Source organism: Gadus macrocephalus, chromosome 5 (assembly GCF_031168955.1).
Source record: "Gadus macrocephalus chromosome 5, ASM3116895v1".
Taxonomy (NCBI): domain Eukaryota; kingdom Metazoa; phylum Chordata; class Actinopteri; order Gadiformes; family Gadidae; genus Gadus; species Gadus macrocephalus.
Genome location: NC_082386.1, coordinates 12,766,040 through 12,783,022, shown reverse-complemented (window position 1 = coordinate 12,783,022; position 16,983 = coordinate 12,766,040). Strand labels below are relative to the sequence as shown.

At 49.6% G+C, this 16,983-nt stretch overlaps 1 protein-coding gene across 1 annotated transcript in view; it reads left to right on the top strand.

The window, feature by feature from the left end:
• The first annotated feature begins 540 nt into the window (after positions 1-540).
• Positions 541-16,983, top strand: part of evla (Enah/Vasp-like a) — a 24,256-nt gene continuing 7,813 nt past the window's right edge. The window contains exons 1-4 of the mRNA XM_060052491.1: positions 541-1,070; positions 11,947-12,115; positions 13,587-13,788; positions 16,094-16,098. Coding sequence (XP_059908474.1) covers positions 979-1,070; positions 11,947-12,115; positions 13,587-13,788; positions 16,094-16,098 — 468 coding nt within the window. The 5' untranslated portion in view covers positions 541-978. The remainder of the gene's footprint in view (positions 1,071-11,946; positions 12,116-13,586; positions 13,789-16,093; positions 16,099-16,983) is intronic.

The window sequence follows — 16,983 nt, the reverse complement described above, 5'->3', positions numbered from 1 at the left end:
CACACACACACACACACACACACACACACACACACACACACACACACACACACACACACACACACACACACACACACACACACACACACACACACACACACACACACACACACACACACACACACACACACACACACATATATATATATACATTTTCCATTTTCACCCCCCGGTCTGGCTGGCACCCTAATCTATACGACCAGATTACAGTGCAGTGCACCCCACTTTTCATCAGGGCAAACCCTGCTTAACTCTGGGTGACCATGGCAACAGCTGGCAGCCGAGTTGAAGGGGGGGGCGTGGAACCCTGATTCCTGCCCCCCTACTCCGTTAACTGCAGCTATCTGTCCATTTATTGTTTCATAGGGTGTTTCTCTGTGATTGTGTGCACAGCAGTGTGAGGGTAACAGTGTGTGTTTTGCACATATGTTGGTGTGTAGTAGAATGTTGTTGGGGGCAGGGCTTGATTTTGGAAGCTATGAGGTAATCTCCCTTAGGGGGCTAACAATATCACACACACACACACACACACACACACACACACACACACACACACACACACACACAGTAATACACACACACAGTAATACACAGTAATACACGCTCATCTGTCCTGCAGACAGCAGACCGGTCAATGACTTCATCTCTGTCAGTCCTTTGTTTCCGGGTAGATGAGTGGATCTCCCAGTCTCTTTCTCCCATAAAGTGCAAGAGATGCACTTTAAATCAAACTCCCCACTCTCTTAGAGGAGCGGATCCTGTTACAATCTAAAGTGGATACCAACGGTTTTATTTCCCCAGGTTTTTCTGGGTTCTTTTGTGGGGTCGTCACTCTTGAACGATTCACTGGGCTTCTGTCTGGAGGATTATATCTTCTAATGGCTGGTGATTTTGCGAGCAGCCCGACAGTGTAGCAGAACAAGAAGGGGCCGCCGGTGATCGTCACTGTGCTCTGCGTGTTTTCTTTGTTCTTTAAACATGGATGTGCATCATCTGCAATCGCTCCGATACTGCCTCCCACACAGTGTCAGCGACTCTGGACTGTTCTACACTCATAACAACTCTGCCAGGTTGGTCGGCCAAGTGTGTTTGTCTGTGTGTTTGGGCGTGCGTGTGTGTTGTGTGTGTGTGCATGTGCGTGTCCTCTTGGTTAAAGTTGTGTTATTAAAGGGGCTGTGAATGGACGATAGTACTCTGATTATGAACCGGGCCCTATCTTGGTTGATGTGTGTCCATCTCTGGTCTGAGTCTGAGTCTCCCTCTCAGAAGGTTCACTACATCTCTTTGTGTCTGTGATGAATTTCACGCTGATATTTTCATGTGTGTGTGACAGAGGTAATCCACAGGCCAAATCATTGTGTTTAATCACAACTAAATCACCAATGTTATCTCATACTTATCTTAATCGAAGAAAGAGAAACTTGTTTGTATGAGGAATTGTGTGTTAAATGTATGCAGAAATGTTTTTTTTGTGTGTGCATGACGTGTGTGCGCGCACGGATGTGTACAGTTCACGTGTTCCTCTATTCAGTGTACCACTCTGTCCCATGGCGGGCCCGTCGGAGTGACAGGATATTAAACGTTCAAAGTTGTTTGCAGTGCTTCCAGTGAGCTGCTCTTCGTTCAGACCTTCAGAGGATGCAGCTGATAAAAATAGCCTGATGTATGAAGCCTTCACTCAGCACCTTGCGTTATGATCGTATTCTAAACATGCAGAGCTCCATGTATTGTGTATGCTTTGAATAGGCAGGCTTCCTCCTTTACATGTTTTATTCACTAAACTTTCAATGAGAACTTGGCTTCTGGCTAAAACCATAACCTTTCGGTCCAGTTCTCTCTCTCTCTCTCTCTCTCTCTCTCTCTCTCTCTCTCTCTCTCTCTCTCTCTCTCTCTCTCAGGGCTTTGAGGTCAGCTGACCTCGATAGCCATCTTGTCAACAGTTACTACCCGGTGATGTAACGTGCACGACAATGAGGGTTTATCTGTGCATTATGGGGAGTATATTTTCTGTGCCAGCTGCCCCTGCTCTTTATCCCATCAGAGCCTCACACTCACTTGGCCTCTACTGGCAGATGCACTTGACTCTGGAGGAGAGAGGAAAAGATAAAACGCTTTCAGACCGTACATTTGGTTGGATGTTTGGGTTTTGTGTGAAACTAGGATCCTGTGAGGTGTTTGGCATACCGTAATACCCTAACATAGTACAAAATAATTGTGTAAAATCCTACAAAATATCATACAACCAACTTAAAATGGAATATTTTGGAGCAGACTTAATTTAACATGCATAATATAAGGGCGGGATGTGCCTCAGGAGGCAGAATGTGTGAATGCTAGGCAATACTGTAAAGCGCTTTTAATGGTTAAAAAAACGCTTTATAAACGCAGTCCATTTAACCAAAAAAAAAAAATATATATATATATATATATAGCGTCTGGCCCATTTGAAGGTCTGATAATAGACCTCTCACCTGGGTGGCAGATTAAGGTATATCTGAATCAATAGGAAAGGGAGTTAAAGTGGTAGTAGTGGAATGCAGCCCAACGTTGGTTGCGGAAGTGATTCGCCGACATTGCAACCCCTCTAACGGGGCATCAGATCAAGTGACCGGCCCGCCACACGCAGGACACTGAGAACATAAGACCTTGAGTGGGACGCTATTAATGCCACTAGGAGGACCTACTGCGATGGCGGCTCCATCCAGGACCGCTGCTGGCCTGTACAGCGCGGTGCTTCTACTGTCGTCTCTATTGTAATCCGTCCAGGAGGCAGAGGGCCTCTCACAGCACAGCGGAGCCCAGACCTAAAGTCCTAAAGTCAGAGGTGAAGGGAAACAGGATGGGGGCGGATTATATCAAATGGGAGCCGTATCCGTGGCACTTTGAAGCTTTCAACGCTCAGATTTATAGTTTGAAAAGTGGGGAATGTTGGATATCTAATCCTATTTCTAAGCTGCATTATTCTATGGTGTACAACAGTGATGCCCTGATGATCTCCGGTGAGAGGCATCAGCCCTGCGGTGTCCTGCCTCTTGGTCCTTGCGTCTCGCTGTTCGCTCGGGGCCTCTGGCCTCGTCAGCAGGGCGCTACGTGCACCAGCACCGCTCCTACCATTCACCGTACGAACAAACGCCACGCTGTCGGAGACAGGGATAAAGTATTTCTTCTCTGGGCCTCTTGTCACAGGGTTTCATCACACGCACAGCCTGACTCGACCCTCACTGGTCACATCAAGCCCCACTGCGGTCTTCATCACTGCAGCACACCTCCCACTGCTAACCCCTCACTGCAGCACACCTCCCACTGCTAACCCCTCACTGCAGCACACCTCCCACTGCTAACCCCTCACTGCAGCACACCTCCCACTGCTAACCCCTCACTGCAGCACACCTCCCACTGCTAACCCCTCACTGCAGCACACCTCCCACTGCTAACCCCTCACTGCAGCACACCTCCCACTGCTAACCCCTCACTGGACCACACCTCCCACTGCCTAACCCCTCACTGCAGCACACCTCCCACTGCCTAACCCCTCACTGCAGCACACCTCCCACTGCTAACCCCTCACTGCAGCACACCTCCCACTGCCTAACCCCTCACTGCAGCACACCTCCCACTGCCTAACCCCTCACTGCAGCACACCTCCCACTGCTAACCCCTCACTGCAGCACACCTCCCACTGCCTAACCCCTCACTGCAGCACACCTCCCACTGCCTAACCCCTCACTGCAGCACACCTCCCACTGCCTAACCCCTCACTGCAGCACACCTCCCACTGCCTAACCCCTCACTGCAGCACACCTCCCACTGCCTAACCCCTCACTGCAGCACACCTCCCACTGCTAACCCCTCACTGCAGCACACCTCCCACTGCTAACCCCTCACTGCAGCACACCTCCCACTGCTAACCCCTCACTGCAGCACACCTCCCACTGCCTAACCCCTCACTGCAGCACACCTCCCACTGCTAACCCCTCACTGCAGCACACCTCCCACTGCTAACCCCTCACTGCAGCACACCTCCCACTGCCTAACCCCTCACTGCAGCACACCTCCCACTGCTAACCCCTCACTGGACCACACCTCCCACTGCCTAACCCCTCACTGGACCACACCTCCCACTGCCTAACCCCTCACTGCAGCACACCTCCCACTGCTAACCCCTCACTGCAGCACACCTCCCACTGCCTAACCCCTCACTGCAGCACACCTCCCACTGCTAACCCCTCACTGCAGCACACCTCCCACTGCTAACCCCTCACTGCAGCACACCTCCCACTGCCTAACCCCTCACTGCAGCACACCTCCCACTGCTAACCCCTCACTGCAGCACACCTCCCACTGCTAACCCCTCACTGCAGCACACCTCCCACTGCTAACCCCTCACTGCAGCACACCTCCCACTGCCTAACCCCTCACTGCAGCACACCTCCCACTGCTAACCCCTCACTGCAGCACACCTCCCACTGCCTAACCCCTCACTGCAGCACACCTCCCACTGCTAACCCCTCACTGCAGCACACCTCCCACTGCCTAACCCCTCACTGCAGCACACCTCCCACTGCTAACCCCTCACTGCAGCACACCTCCCACTGCTAACCCCTCACTGCAGCACACCTCCCACTGCTAACCCCTCACTGCAGCACACCTCCCACTGCTAACCCCTCACTGCAGCACACCTCCCACTGCTAACACCTCACTGCACCAGTCCTCCCACTGCTAACCCCTCACTGCAGCACACCTCCCACTGCTAACACCTCACTGCAGCACACCTCCCACTGCTAACCCCTCACTGGACCAGTCCTCCCACTGCCTAACCCCTCACTGCACCAGTCCTCCCACTGCCTAACCCCTCACTGCACCAGTCCTCCCACTGCCTAACCCCTCACTGCACCAGTCCTCCCACTGCCTAACCCCTCACTGCACCAGTCCTCCCACTGCCTAACCCCTCACTGCACCAGTCCTCCCACTGCCTAACCCCTCACTGCACCAGTCCTCCCACTGCTGTCTTGTAGGAGTAGAGAGGTTGTCCTCCTGGTCACAGTGCTTAGTGTGCCTGCGCTGTTCTTAGTTACTTCCTGTCCGCTGCGCTGCTTGGCCCGCTCTGTGACTGAACCGTCTTTCCCCGTGGAGCTGATGATTAGCCGGCGAGAGTTAAATCCAGTTCAGCTACATTTAAGACCGGTGAGGTAATGATGACGTGTCTGCCTGGCTCGGCCTCTAATCCAGGTAGAGTCTGGACCCATTGCCCCCTAAGCACACACACACACACACACACACACACACACACACACACACACACACACACACACACACACACACACACACACACACACACACACACACACACACACACACACACACACACACACACACACACACACACGTGCACGCCCAGGCACAGGCTCCCACTGTGTGTGGGTTTAGCGTTAATTTGTGAGAATGCTAGTGCACATGTTGGTACAAGCATCTTTGAATTGAAATCCAGCTAAAAATAACTCGCCTTTATTTTGGGATGTGTATATTATATGGTGTTCCCATTTTCCTAGAACAGGAAGTTGGTATTACCGGGCAAAATAGGGAGGAGTCATACGGGTTATTATGGCTGTAATAGATGATTGAAAGCTAACTGTAGGTGTATTTTCAATACGACTCTCACTTCCTCCAACAAGAAGTCCTTTGTCACCGCTCGCTTCGTCTTGATTCATGTTTAGTTGTCGGTTGTCGCAGCAGTGTGCAGATGCACGCAAAACTTCATGCAGCTCTCGCACGACCGCTCGTGTGCGCCGCCGCCGCGGTGTCACCGTAGCTGTTCAGCTCATCACATGACCCTGAGCAGGCCCGCCTCACAGCAGGCCCGCTCTGTGGGGCACTAGAAAGAGTAAACAATTACCATGGCAACCGGGGCTCGCCGCCCCCCGGGGTGCCGTCTATATATCCATCACAGCCCCCTGCAGCCCCATCGTCCCCTGACCTCAGCTGGGTGCCTTCCAGGCTCAGCCCCACAAAGCCAGGCTCCTTCAGTGGAAGCTAATTCAGTTTACACTATTGAATCCCCTGAGCACTTTAGAATGAATCAGCATCTGAGTGATGTGTGTGATGGTGTGATGATGTATGCATCATGATTGAATGTAACGGGCACAGCTGGAACGGTTTCTTAGTGTTGGCCAACATGTTTGACCTCAGAGACACGTGGTGATTCACTTCTGTGGCTCAGGCGCTCTCTGAAGTGCATCTTATGAATGTCCTGTTTGGTTTGCATGAAGGCATTGCCAAGAGATATACAATAAAATACCGTGGATCCAACGGAGTATAACTTACAATACTGTACACATGCACACACAGGCTCACACACACACACACACACACGCACGTGCGCTTATGTATCAGGTCAAAACAAGAGCCTCCAGCACTACAGATTCTGCTAATGGATTTTGCTGATGGAGAAAGTGTGTGTGTGTGTGTGTGTGTGTGTGTGTGTGTGTGTGTGTGTGTGTGTGTGTGTGTGTGTGTGTGTGTGTGTGTGTGTGTGTGTGTGTGTGTGTGTGTGTGTGTGTGTGTTCCTTTCTCCTGGCCTACCAGCCTGGAGGTAAGTGCTCACGCAGCAGAACCTGTCCTCAGGTCTCCTCTCCTCCTCACACTCCTTCTCCTATCCCATATTCACACTGTGTCTTTGGGCCGGTCCCGGGCCGCTCACATCACCCTTCGCCCTGGTTCAGTCCCAGGCAATTATTACCGCCCCAACATACCAGGTCAGACGAGTACAACATGAAATCAATCACCTCTTCAAACTGTCCACGCTACCCCCCTCCACTGTATGTTAACCGATGTATTGATAACAACATAGCTGTACTTTTTGTAGCTATCCCCAATTGATGCTACATTCGGTTTCTTATACTATTGTTATTCTAAAGACGTTTATGAAGGCACTTATTTATTCATTTCACAGGTGTTGTTCAAGGCACTTTGTGAAAGATTCAGACGCGTTCACTCAATACCGACCCCTCTGGCCGGTAAGGGAAGTGCAGCCTGCTCCATCTAGCGCCTCCAGTGAGCTTATCGCGAGCTCTGTGAGTTAATCAAAACCCAATGTTGGTTATAATCATGAATAAACATTGTAAAAATGAAATGGTTATGAAAGCAGAGCCATTATCTCCACTTAGACGCCACAGGCTGTTCTGAGCCATGGACTGAGTGAATGCTTCTCAGCTAAATTACAACGTGTTCATTTCACGGTAATTTAAAGTGATTTATGAATGTAAAAACCCTGCAAACAGTACTTAATGCATGGTGATTTGCTCTATTTGTTTTTGCTAACCTGTTGTTTCAGGCAAGATATTATAGCCTGATGATATTGAACACTTTCAGGTTTTTTAACACTATCTATTTCAGAGCTATATGGCATAAATAATATCCCGTCATCATCCCTTGAGTCCTCAATGTTATGATGGAGGAGCGGTGATCCTTAAGGTCTGGAAGCTGATGTGTAATTATGTGTGCATGTCTCATGAGGTTGTAACCTACAATCTGTCCTCTCTTATTCATGAGGAGGGCAGTGGGGGGCTGCCATGCATCTTTAAGCACGTCTCTGCAGTCTTCTATAGGACGGAGATGGCGTTGAAAACAGGATGATGATATTAGCCGGATGCATTTTCCATTTTATGTTTGACGCCGACTGCCTCTTTATTTTTGCTGAAAGGGGGAGCTGCGAGGCGGAGACCCTTCCGTCACGCAGGTCTCCATTCAGCGTACTGTGATCCCATCCTAAAGCCTGACCTTCTCAGTGTGCGGCCCCATGCTGGCTCCTGCCTACAAGCCAGTAGTCACTTTACCTCCCCCTGTCTCCCTCTCCTCCCCCTGCCTCCCTCTCCCCCCCCCTCCACCATTCACAGTTCACCAGTCGGTCTGGCCGGTGGGGCCCCAGTGTGAGCCTCGGGGCGTGGGGTTTTATGAGCCGAGCCAGCTGTCAGGTTAGGAGGTTATCTTTTGGCCTATGGAGCGGAGCCTCAGTCCATCTTCTCAGGTGGCACTCAGAGACCCTGCCCCTACCCTCTGCCCCTACCCTCTGCAGTGATGTCATGGTGCAAAACATCCCTTTGTGTTCTTAAATGCAGTTTATCACATTTTTATATCCCTATTTGAGCCTTCAAAGACGCTAAGCGCTTTTGACGCGACCTTAACCCGGTTCCGAGCAGCAGTTGTCTCCATGGAGCTTTCCGTGGCATTTAATTGAACAGAGCTGACCTTATCTTAGGCCAGATCTACTTGAGGTGTTCTCGGGTGTACGGAGCAGAAAGGAAAAGTCCGTGGCCCACGGTTCAGGCCCGACTGAGGGCCACAAGAGTAGCAACGTGCGCTTTTCAACTCCCCGTGTGTTGAATAAGCAATGTCAGTGGAGTAGGAGTATGTGCCTCATGTCAAACTGCTCTCCCTGATACTGGAGGGAGACGGTTACCGTGGCAGCTGGAGCATGCTAGCTTATTACCCCCCAAACTGGTCCAGGAATAGGGCTTGTTTTAGTAACTCTGTACCCCCAAACCAGTCCAGAAATAGGGCTTGTTTTAGGTGCTCTGTGCCCCCAAACCAGTCCAGAAATAGGGCTTGTTTTTGTAAGAAGAGCCATCAGACTGTGGTGACGATGGTCTCACTTGTGAAGACCTGTCATGTGGTTTTGGAGACTTTGGAAAAACGTTCCATCAGTAGACCCTTACCACGGCTGAACCTCTGCAGCAGGACTGTAGCACTTTGAAATATGACCCCTTTTCTCTGAAATACAAGCAAATAATAGCAATGTATTCTTCTTCTGACAGCCGAGAAGATATGGATTTTGAATCTTCTCAGCTTGCAGTCAGATGATATAGCCACAATACGCTGTTCCTGCTTCAAAGGCAGCTTGTCATGGTAACATGATATGCATTTAATACTTCAGGCCAGCTCAAAGAGCACTAAGTATTCCCCTGAAGCAGTATGAAATACTAGTTTATTGATGTGGCTCCTCTGCCCGATTTTGAGGCTTCCTATAAATGGATTGAATAGTGAAACAGGCATTCAACCGTCATGTAGAATGAATACGTTTTAGACATCCTGTATCAGTTCCTAAGTTCTTGGATCGTTTCTACCCCCCTGACCTTTCCGAGTACAGCAGATTCTGTGGGCCAATTGTTTTTATGTAATGTAATGATAAACGGCAGACCAATATTCCCGGGTCAGTGTTTATAACATCTCTTCAATTACATTAAATTACAATTACATTCAATTACACATTTTACTCCGCCATTGGCGGAGTAAAATGTGATGATTGCACATGGGAATGCCTGGTTCAATAGAACGAAGTCTACTGGGGAGGGGAAAGTCAAATAAGATCCTGGCTTACTCCATCAAAGTTGTTACTGGCTTTTGGGATATTATCAGGATCCAAGGAACAATGTGACTGATGGAGCAGGGACATGTTTGAGAGGAACGCATACTAGTAGCTACTAGCTACTAGCTACTAGCTACTAGCTACTAGCTACTATACTACGAGCTACTAACGCATGTAGCTGGAGGCTGGTGACAGCAACTCTAAACCCTCTCAACATGGTGGCCTGTTCTGCAGACGGTGGGGGGGGGGGTCCTGCCCCATCGGGGGGGACAGATGGAGGGACAGGAGGAGGAGGAGAGGGGTCAAAAGACGGGGAGAGAACACTTGTGATCATTTGAATGTTAGCATTGTCCTCTGGGCCTTGGAGGCGCTCCCCCTCTCCCCCATGACCAGCCTGGAGGACTAGTGATGTCACTCCCCTCCGTGGCGTTCATACTCATGTTCCCACCGTGCTGATGTAGAGGCGTTATCCGCTGAGGAGCCATAAGAGCGGACGGCCTTCTTGTTGGGCTGAGGAGAGTCAGTCTGTCGCGTTTATTTCCGACCTTGAATCTTTCGCATTTCTGAACAGCGAATGTAAAGATAGAACAGTGAAGCTTGTTGACAGACACCGGGTCCCCGTGACCAAGACCTGTATAAATAACTTGTCTCACCCTCGCAACACCCCCCAACCGTCACCCTGCTAGCATACCTCGGCAGACCTCCGCCAGGCGATAGGCAGGCTCTGCATCTGGCGTCCCGTCGCAGACCGAGTCCAGGCGTGCGCGGTGCTGGCTAAACATGCGCAGTGCTGGCTAAATAAGTGCGGTGCTGGCTAAATAAGTGCGGTGCTGGCTAAACAAGTGCGGTGCTGGCTAAACGTGCACGGCGCTGGCCAAACGTGCGCGGCGCTTGCTAAACATGCGCGGTGCTGGCCAAACGTGCACGGAGCCTACTAAACATGCGCGGTGCTGGCTAAACGTGCACGGTGCTGGCCAAACGTGCGCAGCGCTGGCTAAACGTGCGCGGTGCTGGCTCAACGTGCGCGGTGCTGGCTAAACGTGCGCGGTGCTGGCTCAACGTGCGCGGTGCTGGCTCAACGTGCGCGGTGCTGGCTCAACGTGCGCGGTGCTGGCTCAACGTGCGCGGTGCTGGCTCAACGTGCGCGGTGCTGGCTCAACGTGCGCGGTGCTGTCCAAACGTGCGCGGTGCTGTCCAAACGTGTGTGGTGCTGGAGGGCTGACAGGGAGCCTGACCCCTAGAGGTGTTGAAGGTGACAATGAGTAAAGGACTTCACAGCTTCCACAAAGCGAGCCTCGTGTTGCCTCACATGAGGCTCGCTTTGGATGTTAGCCATCCAGCAGCTGCTAGCCCTGCAGAGAACACATCGCTCCGGCGCTAACACCGTGAGGAAGCCACGCCTCCAACCCATCACGGTCAATTCATTCACATGGTCTCTGAGCTGCGTTCGCGGGGAAGATAATTGCACCTTTTGAGAATTCATCTATGATGAACTTGGTTAATCGCAGTTAAACTGAACCCTGTAATTAAGTGTCCAAAATTATCTCTTCGTGTTCAGGGGGAAGACTTCCCTTTGTAGTTATTTGTAGAAGTGTGTGTGTGTGTGTGTGTGTGTGTGTGTGTGTGTGTGTGTGTGTGTGTGTGTGTGTGTGTGTGTGTGTGTGTGTGTGTGTGTGTGTGTGTGTGTGTGTGCTTGCTTGCTTGCTTGCTTGCTTTCTGTCTGCACTTCTCAGCTTGTAGCCCTCAATCAGTTGGTTGATGAGACACTTGATCACACACCATGTGATCACACACCATGTGATTACCCACCGTGTTATTACCCAGAAGGTCCACACACACCCATGCGGTTGCTGGCTCTCAGAACGCTCAGCGGTGTGGATCTTGAACTTGAACGCCACACTAAAGGCCTGCGGGGAAAGGGGCGGGGCGTGGCCTAACGTTGCAGTAGGCTGGTTTCCACGGTTTCCAAATGGCTGCCCCACCCTCTCATTGGGATCTGGCTGTCATATTTCTATAGTGGAAACATTGTTATTATCGCTCAAAGGACTTAAGTTCTGGTGGTTTCATGAAGAGGAGGCGGTCTCCTCTCTGCCCATGAGCCAACCCGCTGATGAGGTAGTTGGGATCCTGTGAATCCATATTGTTTTGAATGCGGTTTTATTCAGGAACCGTCATGTGTTGTGCTAATAACGTTGAGAAAATGTGGGGTCACTATCTCGACCCTGTGAACTCACGAGCTAACCACACAGTAGTGGTTCTGTATAACTGTTCAGATTCGCACCGTACAATTCGTATCATAAAGAGCTTGTATCATCAGAATTTGAACTTAAAATATATTCTTCCTAAAACTGACGACATTTTGATGTTTCTGGATGAGCTTTATTTTTCACCGATCTTTGTCGGATTTACGTTTCAACCACTCGTCCATTTTCTTGATTTTATTTAGTCTAGCTTTCAAAAATTGAAACTTTCTACTTTTTATTTTTAAGCCCTCTAAGTCGCTGTTGATCCAAGCTCCTGCTAGCCAGACCGTGCGAAGCCTTCCTCCCCTAACCCCGTGTCATGTTCTCCTCCTCTCCTCCTAGTGAGCAGAGCATCTGCCAGGCCCGGGCCTCCGTCATGGTGTACGACGACGCCAGTAAGAAATGGGTCCCCATCAAGCCGGGCCAGCAGGGCTTCAGCCGCATCAACATCTACCACAACACCACGAACAACACCTTCAGGGTGGTGGGCGTCAAGCTGCAGGACCAGCAGGTAGGAGAGAGGCCAGCGTGTTGCTTTGTGTCGGCTTCCTTTACTGTACTGAGCTCTGAGCCGACGTCCACCACTGAGAACGGAGCTCTTTGAGAAGGCTCTGTTCCCAGGAGACAAAGCAGAAGTCACAGGAGACGATGATGTAGAAGTGCCTTGTGGGTGAACATGGTTGTAATCATGTCTGGGGGTCCAAGGATAGACTGATCAATTTTTATAGAAAAATGTTTCTACATCTTGTAAATGGTAAAGATGGATTTATACAGGACTTCTCTAAACAGTGGCCACTCAAAGCGCCGTCCAATTTTTGTTCGACATTCACACATTCATACACACATTCACAAACCGACGGCGCAGTTCCCCATGCAAGGCGACAGCCAGCTCTTCGGGAGCAGTAAGGGTGAGGTGTCTTGCTCAGGAACACCTCGACACTCAAGCTTTGAGGGGCCAGGGATCAAACTAGCAACCTTCTGGTTATAAGTTAACCCGCTCTACCACCTGAGCCACTTCCGCCCCATCTAAACATAAATTGACATATACTGTACGTACGTGGCCTAAAGGTGACCACAAGGACTCTTTGAGGGTCACCCAATTTGACTGCATTTGATTAGCAAAGGAAGACGGCAGGCTTACTTACGTCTCTGAACAAAGCTGGCAGTAATTTGAAGCCACCACAGTTTGAAGACATCCAATGCCGTGATTCAAAATCTCTGTCGAGATGAGTGGCATCTAGTGGAACATACTTATATAACATAGTGATCTAAGTTTTTATTAGTGTATAATCCCATAAAAATAAGAATCGTTATGTTTTCGTTACCTGAGTTTGATCCCTTTGTATCAACGTGGGAAGCCCAGAACGGACAAACTAGAAAGAAGCGCAAGGAAGAATGTGTTTTTAGGAAAATGTGTTTTGGGCTGAGTTGTAGGAAGAAGGGGGGCGTGTTGTCTCCATGGCTACGACCCATTTCTTATGCATTTTTAGTACCGTTGTGTCTGAGCCTTATAATGAGTGATGGATATGAGAGGTGCCACATCATACATAGCGTTATATATAAGTGTCCTAGAAGATTAACACTCTCTCTGACACAGACATCAATAATACCGTTGGCCAGACAGAGCTCCACACATCCACACACACCGTGGCGTGATACATAAGTGAGAGAGTGACGGCAACATTGGGGAAATGCTTTCACTCAATCATTTATGTCCGTGACCTTATCATAAAGTTCAGGTGTCACTGAACTATTCAAATGCTATTGCATTATTAAACTGTCTAAGTGAAAATAGATATGAAATATGTATATGTGTGTGAGTGTGAGTCCAGATGTCACTAAACTTTGTAGCAGCGTGTCAGTTCAGTGCGGCTTTGATTTTGAATGAAACATGAGAGACGACGACCCAGACTCCATGTTGGTCCATAGGGCTGCAGATGGTCTCATGGTCCGTCCGTCCCCCTCCTCCGTCTCCGTTTCAGGTGGTCATCAATTACTCCATCGTCAAAGGCCTCAAGTACAACCAGGCCACGCCCACCTTCCACCAGTGGCGGGACGCACGCCAGGTGTACGGCCTGAACTTCGCCAGCAAGGAGGAGGCCACCACCTTCTCCAACGCCATGCTGTTCGCCCTCAACGTGCTGAGCTCGCCTGACGGGGGAGGAGGTAACCAGGGCTCACAACGCTGATAACGCTGGTACCACTGGACCAGTGATAACGCTGGTACCACTGGACCAGTGATAACGCTTGTACCACTGAACCAGTGATAACGCTGGTACCACTGGACCAGTGATAACGCTGGTACCACTGGACCAGTGATAACGCTGGTACCACTGGACCAGTGATAACGCTGGTACCACTGGACCAGTGATAACGCTGGTACCACTGGACCAGTGATAACGCTGGTACCACTGGACCAGTGATAACGCTGGTACCACTGGACCAGTGATAACGCTGGTACCACTGGAGCAGTCATAACGCTGGTACCACTGGACCAGTGATAACGCTGGTACCACTGGACCAGTGATAACGCTGGTACCACTGGACCAGTGTTAACGCTGGTACCACTGGACCAGTGATAACGCTGGTACCACTGGACCAGTGATAACGCTGGTACCACTGGACCAGTGGTACCCTTTACTGGTGCACTACATGTCTTATTCCAGAATAGATACGTAACAAGACAATGGCTCTAGCTCTACCAAACGTGGGATTAAAAACACATTCCTGCTGTCGCCGGACAGCAGGAATGTGTTAATGTTTTCTTTAATGTGTCAATGTTTTCTTTAACTGCGACAGATCTGCAGTTAAAGAAAACATTTAGAACTCTTTTTTTGATTAACTCCGAAAAGTATGACGGAAAATGGTAACAAGTAGTACTTACTACTGTACTTACTACAGTACTGGAATAATAGTTCTGCTTATTTGGGCTCAATGGGGGACTAAACATTTTGAACACATTACTAGCTTGAATAACGTGAGCTTAGCGCATGTGTTCACCAAAGTATTTTACGAGCTAGAGATATTTATTTCTTAGTATTGATGGACATGTAGCCACAGCCTGTGCGATGTGATGAGGAGACTCCCTACAGTGTTGATCAAGGGTCAGTAGTGTGGTAGACGGATCCACACCCTCAGCCCACTGCAGTACAAACACTTCTCACTGTTGAAGGGTTTTAGTCAAATCCACATGACTTTACATGCAGACTCCTGCTTTCTTTCAAAAGGAGGCCTGCCTCTCTTTACCTCTGGCATCCCACCCTGCTAAGCAGTTTGTGTCTATGTTATTGATATCGAAGGGGATGCCAAACACACCATCCAAACATATGACACTCAATATACATTCATATATATATATATATATACATATATAAATTTCACCGTATAGTACTGCAAATCAATTCGTAGGGGCTAGTAGGGGCTGTATGTACTGCTAACCTTTGTGATTAATATATATCCCATAACAATAACTATAATATGTAACAGTGGAGGAAGTAATATTTTAAAGTTAAGTAAGCAAGTAATGACGGACATATCCATCGAGTCAGAAGCCCCCACTTCTGACCCCCCACCTGCCACTCCCGAGCCTCCCCCCTGATCCTGTGTGTGGGCGCAGGCCTGCGTCTCAGACTCTAACTGTATGCGACTATCTGTCAGAAATGGTCAATGAGACGTCTTCTTTTCAGAATGCAGTATGTATTATCTTCTGAGCTGAGGCCTACTGCCCTCTGGTGGGGATTTGTGATTACTGCAGCATCATTGTTCTTTTTTCTTTTCAAGCAAAGCATATACAAAATTTTAGGTGAAAGGAGAGACCATAACCACTTATGACTTCATAAAGAACCTCATATTGTACTTTGATTTTTTTATATGGCTGACCCGAGATTGATTAAAACTCGGGTCAGCAATAGCAGTCGTTGAAGGTAACAGAAATGAGCCAAACTAGGAGCTGTGTGTGATCATGTGCAGTGTCAGGGGGTGGACATGGATGGTTTCTATAAATTATGTTAGACCGTAACTCTATTAGACACTCAACCCAACTCTTGGTCTACCAAATCTTTTCTAATTGGCTCTGGTTACAGTCTACTTATAGTGTGTGTCTGTGGTTGTGTGTGTGTGTGTGTGTGTGTGTGTGTGTGTGTGTGTGTGTGTGTGTGTGTGTGTGTGTGTGTGTGTGTGTGTGTGTGTGTGTGTGTGTGTGTGTGTGTGTGTGTGTGTGTGTGTGTGTGAACTTCTGTGTAATATTTGTGTCTCTCTGCTGTCATCCAGTCCATTTTTGTCGCGTTCCTATTGGTGGGCAGCTCTGTCTAAAATGCCAGGGAGCGGTCTGGTCTTACCCCCCCTCCTCCTCAGTCTGGCTGCATTTGGCCCTGAGATCATGGCCCCCCCTCGCACAAAGCTCTCTGGTCTTGGGATAGCGGACCTCCGCGCTCCGCAGCGAGCCCACCGTCTTTCAGGCCGACCTCAGGGTGTGTTGCGTGTCCCCTAGCCGTGGTACCCGGGACCCTCTCACTGAGGCGTCTGATCTCGGGTGGTACCTGGTCGAGCGATGCCGGCTCTGGACGTAGCCTCGGGAAGTCTCCGCAGGGTCTCCTCGGCCATCATCCTCCTCAGTGAGTAGCCCCTCCGGTGGTGAGCCGAGCAGAGGCTCAGAGCGTCCGCCGTCTTCACATGTTCTTAGGTCAGCAGTAGGGCATTCTGGGTAGCTACAGGATTCACACACAGTGTCGTACGCTTTTGGATGTTTTTGCCTTCAGGGAGACCCCATCGAAGTGTCATTGTTCCAGCTGTTACAGAATGAAGAGGAAGGTTGTGTGTTCTCCTGCTCTGTCTGGGGATGGAGCCCTGTTTACCATAGAGATCTGTCGGGAACATGTCGTTAGCAAAGGATTTTAAAATGATAAATCAAACAGGGAATTTTGTTACTAATTATATGAGTGTTTGGGGGATGGGGAGGATTCATATTCCACCCTCCCCAAATAGTACCCCAGCAGCGTTGGGCAAGACCCCCCTTGCACACACACACCTTGATTAAACATAGCCCCAATATACGAACATTCAACCCACCTTACACGCACGCAAGCATGCACATGCACACGCACATACACCCACACTTACACACACACAGACACACACTAAGACAGAAGAACACACACACCCACAGACAGAAACACACACAGACAGAAACACAAACACCACGAAGACAGAAACACACACCCACACAGAAAGACATAGAGAAACACACGCACACAGACATTGACATACACTCAGAGACACACACATAAACAGACACACAGATACACGCACATTGCGCTTATGTATCTGATCAAGCCCTTGTCTTCCTACCATCACCGTGGCAACAACTGGCTAACACCCCCC